This window comes from Sinocyclocheilus rhinocerous, unplaced genomic scaffold (assembly GCF_001515625.1).
Source record: "Sinocyclocheilus rhinocerous isolate Xijiao unplaced genomic scaffold, SAMN03320098_v1.1 scaffold444, whole genome shotgun sequence".
Lineage (NCBI taxonomy): Eukaryota > Metazoa > Chordata > Actinopteri > Cypriniformes > Cyprinidae > Sinocyclocheilus > Sinocyclocheilus rhinocerous.
Window position 1 is genome coordinate 1,376,201 of NW_015645540.1, and position 23,207 is coordinate 1,399,407.

The 23,207-nt window shown below is 36.9% G+C and overlaps 3 protein-coding genes across 7 annotated transcripts in view; 1 reads left to right on the top strand and 2 right to left on the bottom strand.

Annotated features, from left to right (window-relative positions):
• Positions 1-7,146, bottom strand: part of LOC107706361 (DDB1- and CUL4-associated factor 8-like) — a 17,623-nt gene extending 10,477 nt beyond the window's left edge. Inside the window, exons 1-6 of one of the 4 annotated variants that reach the window (XM_016510047.1) lie at positions 6,928-7,146; positions 5,903-5,972; positions 5,312-5,398; positions 4,057-4,694; positions 1,356-1,496; positions 822-916 (exon numbers count right to left, since the gene is read on the bottom strand). In XM_016510047.1, the coding sequence (XP_016365533.1) occupies positions 822-916; positions 1,356-1,496; positions 4,057-4,694; positions 5,312-5,398; positions 5,903-5,939 (998 nt within the window). In that variant the 5' untranslated portion in view covers positions 5,940-5,972; positions 6,928-7,146. The other 3 variants (XM_016510046.1, XM_016510045.1, XM_016510048.1) reach the window with 3 other exon arrangements.
• A 1,409-nt stretch (positions 7,147-8,555) lies between these two features.
• Positions 8,556-19,459, top strand: LOC107706367 (Purkinje cell protein 4-like protein 1). 2 transcript variants are annotated; one of them, XR_001636145.1, is made up of 4 exons: positions 8,556-8,716; positions 10,569-10,623; positions 12,126-12,794; positions 19,446-19,459. XR_001636145.1 is itself a non-coding variant. In XM_016510060.1 (3 exons), the coding sequence occupies exons 1-3, from the start codon at positions 8,708-8,710 to the stop codon at positions 12,275-12,277; spliced, it is 216 nt and encodes a 71-aa protein (XP_016365546.1). In that variant the 5' UTR covers positions 8,556-8,707; the 3' UTR covers positions 12,278-12,926. The 2 variants fall into 2 exon arrangements, 1 of the variants encoding a protein (XP_016365546.1); XM_016510060.1 differs by lacking the exon at positions 19,446-19,459 and having other exon boundaries at positions 12,126-12,926.
• LOC107706363 (uncharacterized) overlaps positions 16,017-23,207 on the bottom strand; it is a 9,763-nt gene continuing 2,572 nt past the window's right edge. The window contains exons 2-20 of the mRNA XM_016510054.1: positions 21,338-21,395; positions 21,067-21,171; positions 20,926-20,985; positions 20,642-20,707; positions 20,464-20,535; positions 19,718-19,789; positions 19,508-19,576; positions 19,359-19,424; positions 19,147-19,218; positions 18,969-19,040; positions 18,802-18,870; positions 18,652-18,711; positions 18,368-18,430; positions 18,235-18,297; positions 17,995-18,069; positions 17,862-17,898; positions 17,530-17,581; positions 17,038-17,452; positions 16,017-16,947 (exon numbers count right to left, since the gene is read on the bottom strand). Of these exons, the coding sequence (XP_016365540.1) occupies positions 16,360-16,947; positions 17,038-17,452; positions 17,530-17,581; positions 17,862-17,898; positions 17,995-18,069; positions 18,235-18,297; positions 18,368-18,430; positions 18,652-18,711; positions 18,802-18,870; positions 18,969-19,040; positions 19,147-19,218; positions 19,359-19,424; positions 19,508-19,576; positions 19,718-19,789; positions 20,464-20,535; positions 20,642-20,707; positions 20,926-20,985; positions 21,067-21,156 (2,061 nt within the window). The 5' untranslated portion in view covers positions 21,157-21,171; positions 21,338-21,395 and the 3' untranslated portion in view covers positions 16,017-16,359. The remainder of the gene's footprint in view (positions 16,948-17,037; positions 17,453-17,529; positions 17,582-17,861; positions 17,899-17,994; positions 18,070-18,234; positions 18,298-18,367; positions 18,431-18,651; positions 18,712-18,801; positions 18,871-18,968; positions 19,041-19,146; positions 19,219-19,358; positions 19,425-19,507; positions 19,577-19,717; positions 19,790-20,463; positions 20,536-20,641; positions 20,708-20,925; positions 20,986-21,066; positions 21,172-21,337; positions 21,396-23,207) is intronic.

Sequence of the window (23,207 nt, forward strand, 5' to 3'; positions counted from 1 at the left end):
ACATATCAATAGGATTTCGGTACAATAAAGAGTCAGATATTTGTTTGTTTTGATTTTCACATCATTTCAGGTAGCTGGTATCAATCTCAGACAGGTTTGTTCAATAGTTTGCCAGGTCTTCTTAGGTAAATGGAAACCCTACTTAAAGAGGTTGTTCCACATTATTAAGCAAGTCACAGTTCTCATGCGATATGGTGAGGAAGAAAGATCTTTCTGAAGATGAAAAGTATGAAACAATGCAATGTCTTGCAAAAGGCATCAAAACAAATCATATTTTGTGAAAAACAAATAGAGATTATTGAACTGTCAAAAGATTTGTGAGTGACTTCTTGGTCAGAAGATCTTGGTCAGATAAAGATTTATTAAGGAAAGTTTCTGTCAAACAAATTAACTGTGTTGTAATGCCAGCTGTAAAAAAGCCACTGCTGAGCAGCAGTCAGGTGTTTGAAGCTACTGGAGTCTCAAGATCCTCTCCATGCAGACTGGCAGTTGTGTGTAAAGCTGCGTTTCAGTCACTGCTAACCAAACCTCACAAAGAGAAACCTGCACACTGGTTAGGGTTAGGGTTAACTATTGTACCGAAATCCTATTGATATGTCACTTGCATATATAAATATAAAAGTACCACTGTTAAGTAAGCCATATAATTAATAACCTGTGAGAAAAGCTTCCACTGACTCATCTAGCAGCTGATACAATTCTTTGTAGTATTTCTAATCCTGTCCCTGTTCACTTGTGTCACTCTGCTGAAGTGCTCCTTTTCTTTTCTTCTGGCAATCTTAGGGCTGTTTGTGACATTTGTGACATGACTGTGCACTCACTTGGCAGGTCTGTCTAAACGCAGGTCAATGCGGAACACTACTGCATCTTCACCAGCGGAGAGGAAAGAGCAGGGAGAGTCTGGCTCCAGTGCAAGCTGAGAGAGGAACAAAAATAAAAAAAACATTTAATCACAAGCATTTACATGTGACTTTTTGATTGCAGTCACTTTTTATAACTTGCAATAAATCAATAAAAATGATACTTTTTGATATTATATGAAGTATGTCCTTTGTTTTTGCACCACAATAAGATTGAATGCTTGATTCTGATTGGGCAACAGATGTTCCAAGCTGTTGATTAATGAATGTATGTGACTGTAAAGCTCTAGTCACAGATTTCAACCCTGTTTGGTTTGAGGTAACCACGGAAGAAGCAAATTGAAAACAATTCAATTTCGAAAATTAATATACACACCAGAATAATGGCCACAACTTTAAACACCTCAGAGTTATCATTCATTTTCAATAATCGGTCTGTCATAAAATATTTCTATTAAATATACAATTAAACAAAACTTTTCTGGTTGATCATACCTTATGAGCTGCACCTTTGTGCTGAGCCACTCTTTTGGTGTTCTTGCAACGTTGTGTGGCAGAAAGCTCGGCCACTCTGATCTGTCCATCTCGGGCACACATGGCCAAAGTGGAGTCACCGCTGTGTGGGAGGAACTTTGCCTGGGGACAGAATAATTAATAATAGAATGCATTGATTTAAATCTATACATTTTAAAATATTCTTCCAGACATCTGAAACTAAGATTTAACACCTTTAGTGGATACACACAAACAAGAGGTTTCTGTCCAACAACAACAACAACAACAACCCAATAGAAATGAAAGAAAATCACAAATAAGTTGGATAGTGGCTAAACCACTGATGTGGCTTTTATGGTGGTTATCTTTATAACATGAACAGATTCAAAAACACTTGTAAAGTATACCACTGTTCAAAAATTTGTGATCAGTACAATTTATAAGCAAATTAATAACTTTTCAGTTAAGATGCATTAAATTGATCAAAAGTGACAGTAGAGACTTCTACATTGTTACAAAAAAAAAAAAAACATTTTACATAAATACTGTTCTTTTGAACTTTCTATTAATCAAAGAATCGTGGAAAAAAAAATCACTGTTTCCACAAAAATATTAAGCAGCACAACTGTTTTCAACACTTCTAATAATAAGAAATGTTTCTTGATTACCAAATTCAGCTGTCCAAATGACACTTTAAAATAGAAAACAGTTCTTTTTAAATTATAATTATGTTACTGTTTTTACTGTATTTTTGATCCAATAAATGCAGCCTTGGTGAGAATAAGGCTACATTTACACTAGTGCGCTTTAGTTTTAAAACGCATAACTTTTGCTACGGTTACGCCTGCCGTTTACACTACTCTCACGTTTTCGAGAGCCGACTTTTCGACTTTCGAAAACGCTGTAGACCCCGTTTTAGTTTGAAAACTCCGGGGTTGCGTTTTAGTGTAAACCGAACCAAAATTGAGACTTTTGAAAACGATGGCGTGGCTGCCCACATTCGCTCTGCGTATCCTTGACGACCGTGTAAACAATAACATCATGCTCATTGTTGTACCTGCATGAATGGTCATGTGACATGCCTGAAACGCAAGTGTAGACGAGGAACGTTTTCATTTTAAAACGCTGTTTTAAAACAAAAACGCACTAGTGGAAACAGGGCCTAAGTGACATCTTTCAAAAACATTCAAAACTTGTTGACTCCAAATTTTAGAACAGCAGTGTTACAGTACAGGAACCGTTTTTTAAATGTTGTTATTATTTTCTAACAAGAAAGATAATAATGTTTGCCATCAGAGACCTTAAATTTGGAGTGGCACAGCAATGTGCCACTTTTTTAATCAAGATTCTAGAGCTTCAGACATCTGCAGTCAGCTGAACTGCACTTTTTCACCTGAAAGACATTGCTCTTATGTCCACTGTCAAACTCCAGCTCTGCCCTTCTGCGAGCCCAGTCCCAGATCACCACGCGGAGGTCATCGCTACCGGAAGCCAGGCGGGTGCCAGAGGGGTTAAAGTGGAGGGTGTTCACGCAGCCCGTGTGTCTCTCCAGACGGCCCTGCAGTTCCAGCCTCTGCACTAGACCTCGCGCCCCACACACCCTCCTCACAAACTGATGCGAATCACGGCCAATCTCTCGGGCACGCAGTGACGGGATCGCGCACCAGGAAGGGCGACTCAGGTCACGCAGGTCTGCTCCCAGCCACGCTTCCATGGCTTGCTCATCTTCTTCCTCAGCATCCTCTTCCTCATCTTCGTCTTCATCGTCATCATCTGAACTGGAAGAGTGGCGTGTGGCTCCACCACTGGGTCGATTCCTCTTCCTGGCGGATCTCTTACTTTCATCTTTTCCCCTCTCTCTCTGCTCTCCTCCCTCACTCTCTCCTTCTCCTTCTTCAGTGAGAGAGTACAGACCACTGCCATCCATGCTGTCGGTGTCCTCCTCTTCTCCTGGTCCCTGCTTCTGCTCAGAGTTTGCCAACGCTCTGTCCTGACCATCCTCACTTCCCTCTGGGACTGAACTCAAATTTGCTGTCAAGAGAAATCTTGAACAATTAGTGGAGCACTGCTTATTTACATATCCTGAGAATAAGGCTACATTTACACTAGTGCGCTTTAGTTTTAAAACGCATAACTTTTGCTACGGTTACGCCTGCCGTTTACACTACTCTCACGTTTTCGAGAGCCGACTTTTCGACTTTCGAAAACGCTGTAGACCCCGTTTTAGTTTGAAAACTCCGGGGTTGCGTTTTAGTGTAAACCGAACCAAAATTGAGACTTTTGAAAACGATGGCGTGGCTGCCCACATTCGCTCTGCGTATCCTTGACGACCGTGTAAACAATAACATCATGCTCATTGTTGTACCTGCATGAATGGTCATGTGACATGCCTGAAACGCAAGTGTAGACGAGGAACGTTTTCATTTTAAAACGCTGTTTTAAAACAAAAACGCACTAGTGGAAACAGGGCCTAAGTGACATCTTTCAAAAACATTCAAAACTTGTTGACTCCAAATTTTAGAACAGCAGTGTTACAGTACAGGAACCGTTTTTTAAATGTTGTTATTATTTTCTAACAAGAAAGATAATAATGTTTGCCATCAGAGACCTTAAATTTGGAGTGGCACAGCAATGTGCCACTTTTTTAATCAAGATTCTAGAGCTTCAGACATCTGCAGTCAGCTGAACTGCACTTTTTCACCTGAAAGACATTGCTCTTATGTCCACTGTCAAACTCCAGCTCTGCCCTTCTGCGAGCCCAGTCCCAGATCACCACGCGGAGGTCATCGCTACCGGAAGCCAGGCGGGTGCCAGAGGGGTTAAAGTGGAGGGTGTTCACGCAGCCTGTGTGTTTCTCCAGACGGCCCTGCAGTTCCAGCCTCTGCACTAGACCTCGCGCCCCACACACCCTCCTCACAAACTGATGCGAATCACGGCCAATCTCTCGGGCACGCAGTGACGGGATCGCGCACCAGGAAGGGCGACTCAGGTCACGCAGGTCTGCTCCCAGCCACGCTTCCATGGCTTGCTCATCTTCTTCCTCAGCATCCTCTTCCTCATCTTCGTCTTCATCGTCATCATCTGAACTGGAAGAGTGGCGTGTGGCTCCACCACTGGGTCGATTCCTCTTCCTGGTGGATCTCTTACTTTCATCTTTTCCCCTCTCTCGCTGCCCTCCTCCCTCACTCTCTCTTTCTCCTTCTTCAGTGAGAGAGTACAGACCACTGCCATCCATGCTGTTGGTGTCCTCCTCTTCTCCTGGCCCCTGTTTCTGCTCAGAGTTTGCCATCGGCCTGTCCTGACCATCCTCACTTCCCTCTGGGGCTGAACTCAAATTTGCTGTCAAGAGAAAACTTGAACAATTAGTGGAGCACTGCTTATTTACATATCCTGCTGTCAAGGTAACTCTAACATTATCCTAAGATTCCATAAATACACACCAGTTCGTTATTTTAGGGTATATTCTTTAATTAATACTTTTATTCAGCAAGGATGCTCAAAAGTGACAGTAAGGACACTTAGAATATTACAAAGGAATTCTATATAAAATAAATGCTGTTCTTTTGAACTTTCTATTCATCAAAGAATCCTGAAAAAAAATGTATCATGGTTTCCAAAAAACTATTAAGCAACACAACTGTTTTCAACATTGCTAATAAAAAAAATGTTTCTTGAGCACCAAATTAGCTTATTAGATGACTTCTACAAGATAATGTGACACTGAAGACTGGAAATGCAGGTTTGCCATCAAAGGAATAAATAACATTTTTAAAAAAAAACTAGAAAATAGTTATTTTAAATTGTAACAATATTTCACAATATTACTGATCAAATAAATTACAGCCTTGGTGAGTGCAAGAGATGTCTTTTAAAACATTTAAAAAATCTTACTGACCCCAAACTCATGAACAGTAGTGTACTGTATATGACAGTTAGTACTCTATTTGTTTCCATACCTGAATCAGGACTGGTCTGGGCCTCTGGCGCTGCAGATGTATCTGCCTCCTCTCTTCCTTCTCCAGGTTCTGGATCATCAGAACCACCTGGTAAATTAAGCCCCATACATAAAAATTGGCTACTTTTGCCATAATTTGAATACATCAGAGATTATGAGCATTTCACCCAAGACTTTATTCACTCTCATGTCGCATTGACCTCATTTTATTTAATTTAATTTTCTTCCGTGAAGCACAAAATGAGATGTTATAATGTCATGTAAACTTCCGTGAAGCAAAAAAGTGAGATGTTATAATGAATAATAATGTCAAAGCTGCAGTTAATAGTGACTTAAATGTTGGTCTATTCCTCAGACAAAGATCATAGGACTTCAGAAGACACATAATAATGAGAATAAATCACATAGACTATTGTTACAATATTTCATGGTGATTTTTTAACCTTTTTTAACTTTCCTCATATGGAGAATGAGGCACTCTGCTTAAGATCTTTTGTATTTTACTCAAAAAGAAATCAGTATTGGGGTGGTACCGCACAAGGACAAAATTTTCAGTTTTGGGCAGATTTTACTTACTTAATGGTTTACTTACCATTTGGGACACTGGATTTACCATCTGTATCACACATTCTGTCCAACTGTCCCTTCTGACAGAAGAGAGCCTATAAAAAGAAAAAAAGAAAATGGCTTTCTTCAATCAATCACACACTGGATAGTCACCACATAACACTATTTTCAAGACAAAAAAAAAAAAACTTGAGTTGAGGGTACTGTTAAAGAATGCTTGACAGATCATTTAACGTTTGTATTTCATATAGTCGATGATTACTAGAGGTCTGAACAAAATGCAGTCTTCAAACTGATGAACATAAAAAGGCATTACTGCCATTTTGACATATGGTGCTGTTTTTATACAGTCTATGGTGCTGACCCCATCCAGTGACTGAGAGGATCTCTGACATCAGCTAAAGGTTGCATAGTAAATAGCTGGCATGGTAAACACCTGCCTCAAATCGCAAAAACCATGACATTACCTTGTACAATAACAATTGAGTCCAACTGCAGACGACCCTTAGATAACAACTTAGAAGTGTTTGTGCATTTGTGTTAATGCCACATAACAACTTGATAGTGCGCAGTAAACTGGCTGCGACAAGCTAGTGTGCTAACTAATCTTAGCAATTGCTTTTGTGGCATTACCCTGGTCAAAAATAGAAAAGCTGCTGGCTAGTTTTGCACGCGCACACGGATGTTGGCAAGCAAGTAACGTTAGTTGTACAGGTTCTACAGTTTGAACAAAGAGATGTATTCTCAAGATTACAAAAACGTCCCGACGAGGAAATATGGTGTAATGTGTCGTGCACGAAAAACACGAGATCAACACGTCATTTTCGGATCTGTTATGAGTGCTGACCCGAGTTGACAACATGTAAACATTGGTCGTTGCGAGAAAATGGAGAGCTAACTAGCGAGCGGTGTTACCTCTAACGTTACTGTAGGCCCAAAGTCTCCGCACTTGTTAATCCTCTGCGCAGATTTCCCTTCCTTCACCTTCGAGTCACGCGCAAACAAAAGCTCGACACATTAGTTAGATGTGCCCTCAACACACTCACGCACCGGCGAGCCAAAAAACCCCGCAGTTTTAGGTCACGTTTCTGGTCGTGCCCGCAGTGTTTATGTTTTCGTTAGCACTTCTGTTTTTTTTCCCTTTCTCTTTCCTTTTTTTCTCTCTTTCTTTTTCCGGCAAGACGCTCGTTCTCCGGAAGTGAGTCTAGATTCACAAGCATAGCGGCGCTTATACACGCTGATAAATGTGATACATTATGTTCACACTAAAAATACACACACACACTAAGATTTTTTTCTCTCAATATTTATTACGAATCCGCCATTTACGTTTATGACGATGATTTTCATCGTAATATTCCGAAAATAATCACAAAATTATTATTATTATTATTATTATCATCATCATTATTATATTAATTGCACATTCATCATTAGCAGTGTTGGGGAAAGTTACTTTTAAAAGTAATGCATTACAATATTGCGTTACTCCATAAAAAGTAGCTAATTACGTTACTTGGTTACTTTTTATGGAAAGTAATGCGTTACGTTACTTTTGCGTTACTTTTAAAATCTGGACAGGGCTTGCTTGTTTGTTTTTAAAATAAAAAAGTTATATTTTTGGCAAATATAAAAGCCTTTTCACACCAAAAGTGAAATGAATAAGCCTCAGGCTGAAGGGAAAGTACATTTACGTCCGTACAGTAGAACGCAGAAGAAGAAATTTCAACACACTTCAGCAATAAAAAAAGACACACAAATGTTTGTCTAGAGTCATTTGTTCTTATTAGTACGGTTGAACTGGATCATCGAAGGTCAGAAGCAAATAGAATGGGATTAAATACATAAAGGATATTTGTGTTGTTTAACATTTAATTATTGCAGGTTTGCGTCATATTCTGAGTTGCATTATTTTTATTCATTTTGAGGAAATACTGAATCTGTGTTTTTTTTTGTGAGTGAGATGAATTAATGCATATTCATATTTATTTTGAACTACAGTAACATCTGATTTCTCTCAACACGGGGACAGGAGAGCTGTCAATCAATAAATTGGAAAAAAAAAGTAACTTGCGTTACTTATTTGAAAAAGTAACTCAGATATTCTCTTGTCAATTAAAAAGTAATGCGTTACTTTACTAGTTACTTGAAAAAAAGTAATCTGATTACGTAACTCGCGTTACTTGTAATGCGTTACCCCCAACACTGATCATTAGTAATAAAAACAGCCTATTTATACAAGTAAAAGTATGGCCCAATATCTGACCATATCTGAAAATATTATTTTGATTAATTAATGATAATAATCAAGAATGCAATAGTAATAATAAATAATCATAACAATAAGTTTTCATAAAAATATTTTATCGTATTATAATTATAATTACAGAAACAGAACAGCAATAAAAACAACAACATAACCTGTTTATACAGATAAAAATATTGCCCAATATCTGATCTTTTGAGAGAGAGAGAGAGAGAGAGAGAGAGAGAGAGAGAGAGAGAGAGAGAGAGCGCGGGCGCGCGGGGGCGTGTTTTCCGGGATGAGAAATTGAGATTCAGTTCTCAGCATAATATTCTCGGTTCAGTTGTTCTGACATAATTTGAGAGAGAGAGAGAGAGAGAGCGCGCGCGCGCAGGGGCGTGTTTTCCGGGATGAGAAATTGAGATTCAGTTCTCAGCATAATATTCTCGGTTCAGTTGTTCTGACATAATTTTAAAGCACCCGGACAAAAAAAGGAGAAATTTCGATTAAATTTATTTAGTGTTTCCGAGTCACGCTACAAATTCTCCCGCGAGCCCAACAAGGCATTCGACTTCTCTCAGAACTATGAGTGAGGTGAGTGTTCGTTTGTTATTTTAAATCTGATAAACCAGAGTTACTTCAAAGTTAATTCGAATTTCATAATAAAATAATAAATATCTATGGTATTACCTTCGATGTGAATATATTCTTTGTTGAGGCCAAAAAAGGGTTAAATAATTTAAATCCTTTGAGCCATGTAGGTTGTATTGAAGAGTACATTGCTTCGTCAAGCCACCTCTAATTTCTCTTCAGTAATTTCTCTTGAGAAATATAAAAGGGTTATGTTTTTCATCTTTACTGAAGAGAAATTAGAGGTGGCTTGACAGCTAAGCCATCCCTTTATACATTTTACAATGCATTATACAGTGCTTTTTACTCAATGAGAAAATATTAATCTTTAGATTCCCCTGGTTTAAAATTAAAATGTGGTGCTTTACATTCTTTTTGTGTGTCCCATTAATTGCCAATTAATAAGTGGCTCAGGGGAGCTTGACCTTGCTGATATGAGCTTGGCTAATTAGCAGATGGAGATTGTGCCGTGTGAGGCTGGTGTGTATCACTGATGTGTGAGAGTGAAAATAAGGTAAGGTAATATAGCAGAGAAAAAGTTATGGACAACACTGGGCGCCAGCTGGCTGGATGGGATGCTTTAAAACATACTAGAGAGAGGAAGCTGAGGCAGATTCAGAGTTAGGGTAAGGTGAAGAGGTTCTCTCATTCCAAAAAACAAAACAAAAAAAGGATTATAGAGGGAGGGCTGCAGAGATTTGCATTTGAAAGAGTCCCTTGAAGCAAGAGAGTGGATAATATGTGTATGTGTGTGTGTGTTTAGGCAATGTTCTATTTCGTCTCCCTTGATGACATTTTCTGTGCTCTATAGATAATATGTAAGAAGTATTTACAGTATATTAACTGCTTAAAGCAAATATCATGGAGTTTCTCAGGTTAACCATCAATTCATTGCTGAAAGTACACATTCAATTAAGTAACGCAAGAAATACATGAACATAAATTGACACATTTTGGATGTCAGTGTCTATATGAATAACTCAAATCTAGGACATCATCTCAAGGCTAATTTGTTCTCGTAATTGAAGAAGCAAGGTCACAGATATACTGAATGCATTTTGGCCTCAAGTAGTTTACTCATGCTGTGCGCATTGAAAAGGCAACATAAGGATGGTGACGGATTCTCTCTTTAACAAAAATACAAAAGCACACTTTCATTTAATATATTAAACAGATAGATATGATATTTGTGGACCATAAATGTAAATGTTTATTGGATTCCTGTTCTTCAATTACAAATGTCATCAAGGATAAATTAATTTAAAATATATATATATAAAATACACACACACACAGACACACTAAGCTTGCATGTTATGGGATCCTCTCCAGGGCTGAGTGCCACTGTTCCAGATTGCACACAGAATTGAAAAAGGAGGATTAAACCGATGGGGATTAAGGGGTCTTTATCACTCAGAATCCTAACACACGACTCATAAAGCTCATATCAGCGTTTAATTTAAAGGGGTCATATGATGCTGCTAAAAAGAACATTATTTTGTGTATTTGGTGTAATGAAATGTGTTTATGAAGTTTAAAGTTAAAAAAACACATTATTTTCCACATACTGTACATTATTGTTTCTCCTCTATGCCCGCCTTTTTGAAACGCGTCGATTTTTACAAAACTAATCGGTCTGAAAAGCGAGGTGTGCTCTGATTAGCCAGCGAGAAAGGAAAAATTGAAATCGCATCATATGACCCCTTTAATGGCAGACCACATAAAATTTCACAAATGTTGTTGTTTTTGTTTATACTGCATGTATAAATGCTTTCACACAACGATAAACCTGGTAGTTGCTGTCTCGTTCTTACAGAACAGTTCATCTGATCCTCCCAACAGCACTCAGGGGCCCGACACAGATAAAAAAGGTGCGTTTATGCGTTTCATTACACCACGTTTGAATTTTTCATAATTGACTTCTTGAAAACTCCTCCATGTTTTGTTCTCCACCAGAATTGTACGGTTACATAAGGCCAGGTTTATATTTGTACAAATATAAGTGTAACCTACCACAATACAGATGTCTACCAGTTCAGTCTGATTTTTTATCTGTTTTTACTATTTTTATCGTAAAGGATCAGTTCAGTTCTCTCTCTCCATTCTCTTAACAAAAAAGCACACGTGCATACCCATGAGAACTCAAGCACGCATTCACTCAGGAGACAGTTCTTTATTGCAGTCTAGTGTAGGTTGGTTATTCCCATAAGGTCAGTGTATATTCAGCTGACTTACCCTTTCATCTCACCAAAGCCCTAACGTTGCATGTCCCATCAGCATTTCATTTAAAAATAAGACATTTTGAAGAATGTTTCAGCTGGTTTTGTCCATACAATAGAAGTCAGTTGGAGTGAACTATCCCTTTAAGCTGAAGTGTGTCATTTGTGTGCCTCTAGTCTAGTGACACCAAACAGAAGTGCAAAAATTGGTTGAATAAAAATAATTGCAAATAGTGTGCTGCAGTGATTATGTATTTTTGTAGGCCAACCCCGAAGTTAGCATCACCCTGGTTTCCCTCGACAAAAACCCAATAGGATGTTTTACACTGGCTTTTAGATTATTGCAAAAAATAAGCTCTGTGACCAACAAAAGTTTATTATTCTTACATGTTTTGTTCATAATAATAATCTTCACAAATGAACACATCTTTAAGAAATTTGAAGGCTAAATGCAATCGCAAAAATTAATTAAAAAGCTAAACGTAGGCTATAAACCAACTATCCCACAGTCGCATAACTTCAACATCACCACCATTAAGCTTCCAACAACTTTTAGTCTTTATTTATAATGTTATGTTATTTTAAAAAAATTATTACATAAATAAATCTGAATTAGAATAGCTCCCAAGAGCTGTGAAAGCAAATTAGTGAGTAGATGAATACCTGTTCGGCGTGATGACATTAAATGCTCCCGACAAACTCTGTAGCTTCCTTTTCAACACAAGTAAAGTAAAGGGAGTATTACTTATATATTTTAAAAATGTTAAAATATCTTAAGCTTGTTTAACTACTGGCCTTATTTTAGTCATTTAACCAAAAATCCAGTTAAAAAACACATGGACTTTGGGTAGATGAAACCGGAAGTGATAAAATGCCAACTCATTTCCAGGATTTGGCACATCCATGCATATTAATCTAAGATACAAGAAAATATTTAAACATTGAAACAAATAGACACTTCAGTTTTAACCATGAAAATATGTTCTGTTAAGAGATATTAGAATAGTTGCATACATTACAGTTCTGTGGTATTAAAATGTATAAACAATTTATGCAACAGGATTTAACCTGAATTGGGGCACACTGGCTTCAAAAATGTAAGAAATCCTTTTACTATGCCATTGACATTGTCAATGTTTCTATGTGCCCCTCAGCCCCCCAGGAGAAACCAGTGGACAAAGCGGGGAAGAACCCTACACAAGAACCCGAAGAAGAGATCGACATTGATCTGGATGCGCCAGAGACGGAAAAGGCAGCTTTGGCAATACAGAGTCAGTTCAGACGCTTCCAGAAAAAAAAGAAGTAGAAAAGGGAAGAATGAATTGAAAGAATCAGTGCAGAGGATAAAAACCTTCCACAATATTCAAAATGGAAAGAGATTTAATAAGGAAGAGACAGGGGAAAGGGAAAAGTCATGTGTGGGTGGGAAATTAGGGGTTTGGAAAACAAATGACAGTCCAGTGGCATCAACATGCTGGGTTGATTAGAGTTTAGGACATAAGAATAGGGAAGGATTTTCACTTTAAAAGACATTGCAGATTTTGTTCTAGTTGTATTTGTGTAGATTTGTCTCCATCCTTTCTATCCTCTCCTGTAGACATAAATATAGATAGGAGCGTCAGTTACTGACATGTGCAACACACATCTATTATTTAATATATTCAGTATATCATTGATGCAACAGAACAAATGTAATTAATATAAACGTAAGAATTCAAAGCGCAGTGAATGACCAAATGTTGCACTGCACCTACAGTAAAACATGTTGGTGTGAATTAGCAATATAGATATGAAGTAGCTTAGTTGTAAATGTATTCTTAGAGGTAGCTGTTAATTGTTTTGTTTTTCTTTTCTTTTAAAATGAGAAGCATTTGAAAAAATAAGGAAATCTCGGTAATACCATTATCTTTTTTGTCATTAGTTAACTACTTTAACATGAATTAACAATGAAATACTTCTAAAGCATTTATTAATGTTAATTATTGTTAATACATTATTAAAATCAAAAGTTGTATTGGTTAATATTATTTAAAGGATCTAAGCATTAATTAACAGTTGTATTTTTAAACTAATGTTAACAAAAATTAATAAATACAGTAAAAAAGGAACTGCTCGCTGTTAATGTTATTTAATGCATTACTGTAAACCTAATTGTAAGGTGTTACCGAAATTTCTTTATATCAACAGCAGACCAAATAATGATTATTTGATTACAGAAAAATATATATAATAACCTGACATAGCCATATCTTGCATATTTCTGCCTTTTGGACAGGGATTTAATCAAGACACCGTATAAAATTAAGTAGCTTGTTATTTTCAAATTTATTTGAAATACATGTGAAACAGGCAAAGTATAACTTTTTTGTTCAGTTTACTGTATTTTACCGGCTGGTTGAATTTAGCACAAGGTCGAGAACCTTTTTAAGTCACGTCATACTCACTGAAATTAGCATAATGCTTTCATTTTTGCTTTAATGCCAGAAATTACAGACATGAAACTAGATCCTTGAATTTTTGGGAACTGGTGATTCAAATGAAGATGATTATAAAGGAAAGTGTAACATTTTGATCTATTTTAAGTGTCTTTCTCTTTCTCCTTCCCCTATAATTAAAACGGTCTCTACAGATATCTCAGAATAGCTCATAATAATGAGAGCACTCAAGATTATCTCACAGTTAATGGGACAAATGATGTCTGTAATTGCATTGAGACAGGTGTGATGAAAATGTCATCCGTGTTTGATCGTTCTCAAATAGTCACTGCCAATGCAATAATTGAATACATCTGTTATTATTCTATACATTTTATATAAAGTATGACATATTTTACTGTTGGCCAGTTATCTTGTCCTGTATTGCCCTGTACTTCTTTTCCTGTGCGTGTGCTTATGTCTACTTGAGTGCTCTAACCCACACTTGTTTCTTTTTTCTCCGTGTGACTCAGTCTAAAATATATGCTTCAATAGCAAGAACTGTATATCCTAAGCTGAATTGTATGTCCTAGGGGCAGTGAGTCGATGGTTATATAAAGTAAAGAACATTATGTAACATTAGTTTGCTTCTTTCCATCAAACATATTTAATGGATATTGGAAATGCATATTGCAAGTAAATATTGCTTGTAGGTTGCAGCAGTATTTCTTTAAACTTGCAATCTAAAATACTGTGTTTAAGCAGAACATTAATGCAGGTGAAGCATTAAGCACAAAGTGAAGGGTAAAAAAAAGTCCTGCTTCTTATTTGTAACCCAAAATATTAAGCTTTTTGATAGCTTTATATCTAGTTTGTTGCTGTCCCCTGTAATGAAGCACATTCAGGTTAATTTGATCATTTAACGAATGCAAGTTTACTCATGTTTGGTTCTGATGTGTAGGACTGTGCAAATGCTTAGCTCTCAAATGTCATCATATAATCTTCTGAGAAGAGATGATGCCATCATACTATAATAGTTAAAAAAAAGAAACACCTTAATACCTAAAAACTATAAATACCCTAAATACCAAACATATTCTTCAACAGCAGAGGGCACCCTCTCCCTTTCTTTCAGCCTTAGTCCTATATGTACACACAAGCAGAGAAACATGAGGCCCCGTCACAAATGCCACAGTTGATGTGAAGTGCAAAGCTCGTACGTGTTAAAAGTTTATGAGACTGTGTATGGAGTCCCATTTGTCATTTGAGGTTGCAGAAGCATCCTCATTCACAGCTCTAGCTGTGACTTATGGCTCTGCTGCAGGTGGCTTTTATCAGAGGCCCTTAGACTTAAAGGTTAGCAAAAAGAAGCTCAACGCTGTTTTTAGATGATATTGTCATAATAGATAGATGCTAATCTCGATTTCAGAGTACGCTGAATAAACTTGTGAGGAAATATCTCATAACTTAATGACTCGACAGCCTGTCGGCTAATCTTCAACAGGTTTGCCAATAAAGATTCATTTTGGATTGAATAAATTGGTGTTTTATAAGAGAAGGGCTAAGCTATTTATTACTAAATAAATACAAAAACTCATTCTGCATTTTATTTTTAAAAAATAATAAACACTTTATGCATTGCATAAATCCAGAGAAAAATTACTACACAAAGCATTCTAGAAATAAATCTAAATCAAACAACCTACCTGTTAACTGATTAACAGAAAACAAAAAATGCTTTTTATAATAAAAAAATGCTTATAAAATGTATGTACAATATACAATAAAAATAAATAATACAGAAAATAACAAAAATATATTACATCTTTGATGCATAAAAAGTGCAATTTTTTTTGTTTTTTTTTTGCCATTTTTATTTAGTGGGCAGAGAGGATGAAATAAGACCATAATTCAAACTTGTGTCACCTGCACATACCCCAAAGATTCAAGTGTTGGAACACATGAACTAGCTCCAATAACTGCTCATTTCCAGAATCATAAAGAAAATAAATCCAGATGCCTTTTTAGCTACAAAATAATGCTTCCTGGATATAATTCTGCAGGAACTGAAACAAACAGATTTTTTCTGTTGTAAACCACACTAGCCAATTGTGAAAATCTTAATTATAGACTATAGGTTGTGGGAAACAGGTTGAGGGTAAAGTTTTTGACTTATGCTGTTAGCCCTTCACATTTTTACAGTGGTCTACTTTTCACACATATTCTCATGAATTTATTTACAATGCTTGCAAGACTGAACTGTACCTTAAATATCAAAGTTTGGTGGTTTGTTTTAAACCCACAATCACTAAAAATTCATTTTGAATGTTTTGTCTGCATACTTAATTTTGATTATCTTAACTTAATTGTGATCATCATATATTTAACAATTTAAGTTGAATTACAACAAGAATCTAGGTTGACCGTGTGTAGCATACAGAAAATAAAAGATGCGTGCTGATACAGTCTATGGTGCTGAGTGGCAAAATGTTTCTGATGCAGCATTTGATTTATATAGAATTAAAACCTGAAACCTATAGTCTTACTTAAAACTTTAACATGAATCATGAGCTGCCTTCCATCCAATGGTATTTATTTGAAGAAATGCAAATCTAGTTGTCTTTCTTTTTGCTCCCTCTTACTTCTAAGTATATAATCTGTCACTTTGATTTTCCTGAATAACACATGAGTGTTTATAGGCTTCTTATCCCCTCTTGCTTTCATTTTAATTCTTTTCTTTCTGTCTCTTTAACCCAGAAGTGTTCAATTCTTCTTATAATCAACCCCTTAACATCTGTGTAAAGTCTTCTTTTTTCTATATTCTAAATCACTCCAAGTCTTTTCAAATAAAATGCATTATTCCTCTTCATTTTTGTTTCTTCCCACTCTCCTTTTTTTCTTTCAAATCTTTGAATTTAGTGCTTTTGTTGCTTCTATATGTTAGCTCATTGACTTGTCTCTTTGACTCCTCATTTTATTTCTTTTTTGGGGTCTCTTTCTCAGAATCTCCTCTCTTGCTTTGGTTCATTTGCTGCTGCATAGTTTTCTGGTCAAGTTTGTCCTCCAACTGATCAATTTCTTGCTCAAGCAGAGCTAGTTTAACAGGATCTGACTCGCATCGGTCTTCATCCTCCTCCTCTTCCTCATATTCTTCCACTTCAATTCCATCCATGGTCTTTTGAAGCTGAGTCTTCACTTTGTTTAGTTCCAGTAGGCCATGTTGAAGCTCTTTGCAGACTTCCCGGATCTTGGAGGCAAATTTGGTCTTGGCACCTTTGTGAAGTTCATTGGAGTCTTTGGCAAGAAAGAAGACATCCAGGGCGAGGAAGAGAGTGGACATGACCCCCGTGGTGATACTGATGGCCTTGGCGGCTTTGGCAGCACCTCCTGCAACACCTAGAACTTTCACAGTGTTGATAAGCCTATCAGTGTTTATCATAAGGGCTTTACCTGCTCGTCCACCTTCCTTCATTACATGCTTTATGTTACGGCTAAGACTTGTGTTGACCACACTCTCAGAGTACCCCTTAAAATCCCATTCCTGCAGAGTGTTCATTCCTTCCTACATATACAAAAGAAAAATCAGAAGTGAGACGCAGATAGACAGACTGGCATACAGAGAGATGACACACAGATGGAATGCTAAACATACTTGCATGAACTCCAGACAATCTCTGATGTCACTGATCTCATTCTGGTAGCCTTGGATCATCTTCTCCACCTTCTTGCGATCCATCTTGGACTGAACAGCATCCGTGATATTAGCTGTGGCTGAGGTGATGCTTCCAGCTGTTGCCACACTGATACCCACTGCAGTGACGATAGTGGAAGTGCCAAAGGTGAAAGGTGCCAGGATGAGGCCAGTAATGGTGGCTATGCCCCCTGCCACACTAGCTACACCCCCTCCCACAGCTGCGCTCACGGTCTTCTTATGGAAGCTGTCAGCAGTGTCCGCCAGAGCAAGCAACTCTAAAATGCGACGTTGCAGAGAAGCTCCACGTTGGTTGAACAGGCTGACGAAGAGACGGGCCGCCATGAACACACGGTCTGCAGCAGCCTCGACAGCCCTGGCAAAACATTTTTTAAAAAAGATCAGTGGTCACTGGCGGCAATTAGACGATTTAAAAAATCCACATTTACTCACAGCTTCTCGTCTTCGTCCTGAAAATTTGCTGTTTTATTCCATTCACTCCAACCTGTCAAAAGTCAGTAAATCATATGAATTTTCTAACAGTGATCTAAACTAGGTATAGTAACAGAGATGAGGAACAAAGATTGACCAATCGTCCAGCTGACAAATTTTAGTCGACTAAGATTAGAGAGGTTCATCTACTTTTTTCTTATATATAAGCCTAATTATACAAGGACTTCTTTAAGAAAGATTAGCAGGCTGGTCTTCTAGGAGACTAGTCATTTTTGAAAACATGTAGTTTTGCATGTCCATAATAGGCAGTCAAGTAATTTGACCCAACTCACCCGCAACAGTTTTCCACCAGTCCATCAGGTCATCATCCTGTGAAAAGAGAGCAAGAAAGAAATAAAAGGTTCAAATAGATTCCATAATTAACCCAATTTAACATTATTGCATTATAATAAAATAATAATATACCGCATCTGTCTCTAAAGAATTTAAATCTGTTGGGTAGGCAGCCATCTCCACTGTCAGGATTTCAAAAGTACAGTCCTAAAACATTCAGAGAATAGGAAATCATGTGATGACATAATGTGATATTGATACACCATAGAAGGAGTACAAGAAAATGTAAAGGACTGCAGATGTGGCCAGAGCAATAAACTCCAATGTCCATAATGTACACTCATTCACATACTCATTGCAACAATAACTCACCTCATTTGTCCCCAGTTGTTGCATTTCCATAGGCTCCTCAATCATATCTTCTTGATCTGAATCCTATATAAAGATTTTAGAGTATGATAATTAAATATCAAGTGATATTTAAAAATAAAAGTGTTAACACTACCTGCGTACTGGATGAAAGTGTGGACATTCTAGGTAGAGTTCTCTTCACTCTAAATGACACAACCTGAAAGGATGTTATCACCAAAAGAGTTTATGCAGAATATGTGAACTGACACTGTAAATAATTTCAAGTGCAAACAAAAAGCCCAATTCCACTATTGTTTGTGGCAAGTGGAATTATGGGCTTTTATTTTCTTGCAATATTCCTGCCTATGTATACTGCTTTTTGACCCTCAGAAGAGAAAACAAGTGCTCCTCTGCATAAAAAGTGAGAGAAAGGCTTACCTTGTTATTACTGTTAGAGAGTTTCTCATCATGACATTTTCTGGGCACTGCAATAGATTTCTATCAAATAGAGGAAACAGTTCAGCATTTATTTCACAACATCATCTACTTTGCAGGCAACTTAAAATCATTACCGATTTGGTGAAGTACCTTTTCAATGCCAGTGTCCAAGAACGTATAATCCCAGTCTGTAAATTCACTATGCTCACTTAGCGGATCCTACATTTGATTAAAAATGGTATAAAAGTACATGCTAACTGTGAACATTGTCAACAATCTACTGTAAATACAGCAATAAGAAGAGGAAGCTGCTTCACCGTTTCAGCAGGAAAACGTAATGCTGGTTTTGGGGAACTACGGAAAGTGCTACTTTGCTTCCCCGAGTTATCCTGTAGAAAAAGGGACAGTAACTGTGAAAAGCAGGTGACTAAGCAATTACAACAATATAAATATATTCTACTGTATATAATATAAATAAAGGGTCATGATAAGCACCTTTAAGTTGTTAGAGAGATATAAGAGATTGTCATTACTGGCCAGCAGTTTAATGTGTAATGGTGGGCTGTCCTACGAGAAGAAAGCTTGTAACTACTGTGCATTATCAACAGAAAGGCAGTGGTAGCAATGCAAAAATATATATACAAATACTACGGATAAATTGAACAGACAGTCATATGTTAATTTTGTGTTTTGTTGTATCAATATACCTCTTCATAAGTATCCCCAGTTCCTCTAGGAGATGTTTTGAGAAAATTAAACAGGGAATTTCCCTCCTAAAGAAATGAATCTGAGAGTTAGAATTACATTTTGTGTGACTTTGAATTCATTATGGCCATTGTGATTGGTCTTACTGAACCTCAGTGACATTATAGCTTACAAGACTGTCACTGCCTGGAAAATCAGCACTTTTCAATGCTGGTTCTTCCTGTAAAGAGACAGAAGACCAGCACATAATACAAAGCTATACAAATTATATCATAATTTACACAGTATTGCAAAATGTCAACTTTAAGACATTCATTTAAGAATGAATGAATGCATGAACAAGACTGCACTTTTGTAACACCTTGGTGTTGTTGTTTTGTGTTTGGTTGTGATTGTGGGCTGAGAGTTCTCCATGTTGTAATGATAGTTTTTCCTGTTAAGAAAGAGAGAGGAAGGTAACCTCAGACATACAGTATTCAGAAGCTAAACCAAAGACAAGCTTCAAAACTGTAGGTAGCATTATTCTGTGTAATGTGTGACATAAAAGCATTAATTTTACTGACTGAACAGTAATCAGATAAAATAAAACCACAACTACAGCAATCAATTTTATCCAGTTTACTGTATGTTTTTGTGGACACAGGGTGGATCATCTGAGCTGTTGCAGTGTCCTTAGAGCACTAAATATTAATTTTTTAATCCAAACCTATTGTGATTCACACTGATGTGATTACAGGTTTACTGTAGTTACAACAAAGTTTTGGCTGATGTGTAGGTAATTTCACTGAAGAAGTCACTTGCCTCCCCTAGTTGTAACAGACAGTACTGTCTCATGGCCTGACACTAACTGTATGGTATAATGTATGGAGCACATTTTTATGTGCAAAGCATGTATGTAAGCCACAAAATGGATGAAAATGGATATTAGCAACATTCTGATACCTCAGTGCTCATGGTCAGTGTCATTTCAACTTAAATTATGCTATGAATTTATTTGAACTAGCACATGTATATCAACATATAAAATAGCTTCCATTGTTTGTCATCAAAAAGCATATAGGCTTAAATTGGTTATTTTAATGTCTAAAGTAACACCAGATGTTCTACCTCTTGCACTGGGTGACTCGTCCACTTTTTAGGAGTTCTTTTAAACAACCGGCTGAAAACAGCAGCTTTCCCCTGATAAATGAAGAAAATTTACATCCTACAAACATTTTCATCATAAAAAGTGAAAACTATGAATCGGATATAAATATACACCATTTATAACAAAAGTCAAGCATACCTTCGGGTTATTGTTGCCTGATGGTTGATCATCGAGAGCCGACAGCTCACTCTCAGTTAGCTTGTTCTGGGAAAAGATGTTGATTATTCTCAGAAACATGCCATTGCTATATTTACTGTATACTTTCTACATATAACTCAATCAGATTCTTCCTTGCAGTCTGCCTATATTCCAAAATGTTATTTATTGTAAAGCAGAGTCAATGCAGATTCAGAACAGTATTCTGAGAAATCAAACCATAACATCAACTCTCAAGTGCATTAAGAGAAAACATATTAACTGACCTTAATTTTGCTGTTCTCTAACAGACCGTCATTATTGCCCATGAGTTCACAATTCTCATCCTAGAGAAAAAATAGTCAACTAACCATTGCAACTGAAAGCCCAGATATTACGAGAGAGTCTGGTTACATCAAACTAATTACCTTAGTGTGAAAGCTTCCTGTTCCTAAACCCTTAAACATGTACTGTCTCGCCTCAGATGAGTGCTCATCTACGTCTGAACGCCTGTACATTGAATCAGCTTTTTCCTGTAGCACAAGCAGAGGAAAAAACACACAGCAAAACACAAATTGGGAGGTTATTCTCTCTCTCTCTCTCTCTCTCTCTCTCTATATATATATATATATATATGTGGTTGCTAAAAAGTATTTGCATATTTAAGTGTGTTACACAATGACATATAATATTGCTCACCTGAATGATTTGTTGTTTTCCTCTGACTTATTGTCTGTCACTCTGTCAACTTTTACACCTATGGAAGAATATTCACCATTACATCAATCCTACTTGCAAATCAGTTAATGCAGTTTATTTTTTTAAATGTCATGCTTTAAAATTACCTTGCACATATCTCTTTGTATTTTCTGAAAAGCTAATTTAATAAGCTAATATTTACAATAGTCTCATACTATTTAGAATCATTCTAAAATATTGTACCATAGATTTTTTTTTTACATAGTCAATATCTTACATTCACACATAAAATTATAAAAAGAGTTTTCTCTCGCTTTGATTTTTTTATGTCATTCCCTAGCTGGTCATTCTCTGGGGTGGAATCTTTCGGGACTCATGTCCATGGACGTTATTCTGTCAGACCAGGCCCACAGAGATTAAAATTAATTATCACAACCAACTCTTTTCACAGGTTATGAAGAAATAAACAATCAGCTCCAGACATGTTTCAGTGGTTCATTAAATACTTCTTGACTTCCTTTAAGTAATTATAGTTCAAATAAATATTTTCCATAATCATTTCCATAAAAAATACTTATTAAATTATACATAACAAATGCTTCATAAAAGTGTTCTTTTATGCTTGATTTATCTGCCCTTTCTATTCATTTAATCGCAGATTAAGTTGCAGATGCTCAACACACAATCATCTTCATTAGTAGTAAGACTAACTTATCTTTCCAGTGTTGATGCCGCTCTCTTTCTTGTTGCGGTCTTTGATCTTGTAATTAGCTGATGATGAATAAAATGCAGCGCATATCTATAGATTTCATTGACGTGAACCCTGTTAAATTTGTATAGCACGGGAACTGAAGATTTTGTGGAGACACATTTATGTGGCAAAGCGTAAATGGAACCGTTTTAACAAATCAGATAGCTATCTGATCAGAGAAAACACATTAAGTGACCAGGTCTAAACAGGCCCATAGTCAGATGGATCCGGTCCGTATCCAGACCAGATGGTGGACCTGCACCCTGAGACGACCACAACGCAGTCCTGAATGTCAGCGAAGACCACAACAACTTGACAGCCATTTGGCACAGATTCTCAGCAAAGACCACAAGAAACAGACAAGTCCTCTGCACAGACCCATATGGCCAGCAATGAACGTGTCAGACCAGGAGCTACTAGGACCACAATGCAGTTTTATCATGCTTACAGTCACTCTTAAGCCAGTTGTCCACTACTGGATAAACGGCAGCCCTGCTGGACAGACTACACTTCTCCTCCCACCAACGTATCCTGATGTTCAAGCAGGAGGAGCTGGATGAAATATTCTGAATGACAGCAGTCCACAATCGGACTAGTTACGCAGCCTGAAATCATAAACACACCACTGAGCTGAGCTAACTATACCTGGGCCCGTATGTATAAAACTTCTCAGAAATGCTCTTAAGAATAGTCTTAAGCTTTGACTTAAGTGTCAAAAAATTCTTAGTAAAAAGTAGGACTTGTCTAAGAGTAGGAGACCTTTATAAAGAAGCTAAAAGCAACTTTCAGTAAAGTCTAAGACTGATTCTTAAGTGTTGACTGAGGTGACACTTAAGTGTTGTGAACTAAAGACTACAATGATGTCAACTCAAAATGGCTGCCCTCGACCTCTGAAACAGCCAATAGTGAGCCTGCTCATGTGAAGTCACAGCAGCAAAACACCAATCATTTAATGTAACCATAAAAAATCATTTAATTAAGACACTGAAATATTTTAATATTTAAATGTATTTTTAAAAAATGCTTTGCATTGTGAAAAAAAAAAAAAGACTTTTTGATCTTTACAAGTTTGTATCGTTTTATCAACTCCATATTATCATATAAGTCCAATATATTTTC